The 2,877-nt window shown below is 45.8% G+C and overlaps 1 protein-coding gene across 1 annotated transcript in view; it reads right to left on the bottom strand.

The window, feature by feature from the left end:
• Positions 1-1,353: 1,353 nt before the first annotated feature.
• The window catches only part of LOC104278497 (glycerophosphodiester phosphodiesterase domain-containing protein 5-like), a gene marked incomplete at its 3' end in the record, with an annotated part of 11,420 nt that continues 9,896 nt past the window's right edge, over positions 1,354-2,877 (bottom strand). Inside the window, exon 5 of the mRNA XM_009875490.1 lies at positions 1,354-1,452. Within this exon, the coding sequence (XP_009873792.1) occupies positions 1,354-1,452 (99 nt within the window). The remainder of the gene's footprint in view (positions 1,453-2,877) is intronic.

The following is a 2,877-nucleotide window of genomic DNA, read 5'->3' as shown; positions in this document are numbered from 1 at the left end:
GGTCTGCAAGGCAGTTGTGTAGTCAAAGTCTACATACTTCTTCCTTCTCAAAACATGTGGGGACCTGGATACTCAGACACTAAACGGCACGGGGCAGCTCTTGTCTCCATCTTCAGACCTTCCTCTTCAGATGCTCCCTGCCTGGCAGTGTCCAAGGCCAGGCTGGATGGGGCTTGGAACAACCTGGTCTGGTGGGAGGTGTCCCTGCCCATGGCAGGGGGTTGGAATGAGCCCTTAAAGGTCCCTTCCAAGGCAAACCATTCTATGGTTCTGTGATCTGGTGAGAGGTGAGGAGGCCAGCAGACCATGCAACTCTGACGCTTTGCATCCAGCATGTTAGAATTATAGAATCATAGAATAGTTTCAGCTGGAAGAGACCTTGAAAATCATCGAGTCCAGCCTTTTTCCCAGCCCTATCAACCTACTAAACAACTGCCCCCAGCGCAACATCCACTTGTCTCTTAAACACCTCCAGGGATGGTGACTCAACCAACTCCCTGGGCAGCCTGTTCCAATGGCTGACAGCCCTTTCAGTACAGAAATTCTTCCTAATATCCAACCTGAACCTCCTGTGGTGCAGTTTGAATCCATTTCCCCTCTTCCTATCACTCTCCACTAGGGAGAACAGACCAATCCCTGCCTTGCTACAACCTCCTTTCAAGTAGTTGTAGAGAGCAATGAGGTCTCCCCTCAACCTCCTCTTCTCCAGGCTGAACAGCCCCAGATCCCTCAGCCTTTTCCCATAAGAATTATCTTCTAAGCCCTTTGCCAGCCCAACTCTGCACCCCCTTAACATCAATCTCAGATCCTAGAGGACTCAGTTTACGGGCCCAAAACTGGACACAATACTCAAGGTGTGGCCTCACCAAAGCTGAGTAGAGGGGAATGATCACCTCACTACTCCTGCTGATACCACCTGATACCAGTGTTCCCCATCTACTTCCCAAAACCTCAGTGCTGTCCTACCATCAGAAGGAGAAGTTCTGAGTCACAGAAGACTGAAACTGTGCTAATGCTAAAGGTGCTGAACCAGCAGGAGCCAGTTAAATTCTTGCTGCAGCAACCCTACCAGCCAAAGGGGTCTGATTTAACAGTACACCTACTCTACAGAAAGGATGTGACTTCCTAAACTGAGACCTGCTGCATCAGAAGGCTTGAAACTCAACTTCAGGTCTTGGCTTCCTTTCTCCCAGCAGGACAAGACAAGTCAAGTCATAAGAAAAGTTCACTCAAAACCCACGTACCCTGCCAGAAAAACCCATGTGAAAAACACCCACCGTATGGTATATTTTCTACTGATTGCCACAAAATACTTCTATACTTCTTTCAAGCAAACCTCCCAGCTCCTCTTACCTGGAACGACAGGCGGACAGTTTTCCATTGATCTCCCCAGAGCACTGATAATATGAAGAGGGCTGTGACAGAGAAGCCCAGGACAAGAAAAGTCCCAATCTGAGGAGATGAAGAAGACATAAATTTGCTTCAGCATTTCAGCCCAGAGTGTGTCATCCATTTGACTCACAGGTTTATTTAAGCAGCTTGGACTTGATAGGTTGAGGCTACACGAGCTTGACTATGCCAGTTTGGAGACAGAAATCCACTGGGATTGAAACCAGACCTACAGTGCTATCGATTGGCTTTTCCCTATGGAAAGACTGGTCTTAAGAGATGGGTACCCAACTCAGTCAGCCTCAGGTCTCCTTCTGTAGTCACTGGAGAAAGAGAGGAATTTCCTGACATCCATTCCCTCTTTCTGTATAATGGAAGATGTCTCCCTCTCTCTCTCTTTGTTGATGTAGATGGAGCCTAGACAATCAGCTTTCATCAAATGCCTCAACTCAGAAATGATGAACTCCACCCAAAAGAGCAACACAGCTTCCTTACGCTGCGAGCTGCTTTGCAACAGCCTTCAGCAACAGCAAATGCTCCTGTAATTAAGAGATGAGAGTTCACTTTTTAATCACAAAAAAAAAAAAAATTTAAAGAAAAAAAAAGGAAGAGGCAGCTCTATTCTTCGGCTTCTTGTTCCATTTGGTACCAGCAAAGTGGTGATGGAAGCTCTTCTTGGGACATCATCTGTCTGCTGAGAACTAACTGCAAGTAGAAATTGTCCCTAATCTCTTCCATCCTAGGATGCTTTCTCAATTTTTTTTCCCAAACTGTTCTGCATCTTTCTGGCCCTTCTGGATTTTTTTTTTCAGAAGCAAAGATGACTGTGTTTCTATTGCTTAATTGAAGAAGCGTAGGACTGAGTATCTGCATGTTCAGCTCTTCCCTTCCACTGCAAAGTTTGCAATTTATACTCTCCCTAAAACTGCATGACTGGAGGTTCCTTTTTTTAAGTGGCTCACATAGCCTCAAGAATTTTTTAAGGGGGGTGATTCTAATGCATCATTTTTGCAGCAGCAACTCTTCATTTCTGCATCTTCAATGCTCCAGGTGGCATTCCCTAAACCACCCAAAGACCAGAAGGCACTGACCAGGATGCCTTGCGACAGGTTTCTCTTCTGCAGAGACAGCAGCCACTTTTTTCACAGCTGCTGGAGTCAGCTACAGAAAGTTAGGGTGTGCTTCTCATGAAAACTTTGCTTTTGTCTTCATGTTACCACATGTAGATGTGTCAAATCTGTGTGAAAGAGTCACTTCAAGGTCCTTTTAGAGTCAATGGGGAAAAAAAGGTACTTTAAGCACGATTCACCTCATCTTAATTTATGTATCTGTGACCAGTTGGATGAATTACATCCTCAGAGGATTCATTTCCCTCCACTGACTGCAAAGAGAGTTTCAGTGATCAGCTCAGTTACAGAAATCATTATAGACTGGCCTAGGCTGGAAGGGACCTCAGAGATCATCCAATCCAACCACCCTGCCATGGGC

The sequence above is a fragment of the Apaloderma vittatum genome, unplaced genomic scaffold, assembly GCF_000703405.1.
Source record: "Apaloderma vittatum isolate BGI_N311 unplaced genomic scaffold, ASM70340v1 scaffold7738, whole genome shotgun sequence".
Classification (NCBI taxonomy): Eukaryota; Metazoa; Chordata; class Aves; order Trogoniformes; family Trogonidae; genus Apaloderma; species Apaloderma vittatum.
This window is presented reverse-complemented; position numbering and strand designations above follow the sequence as displayed.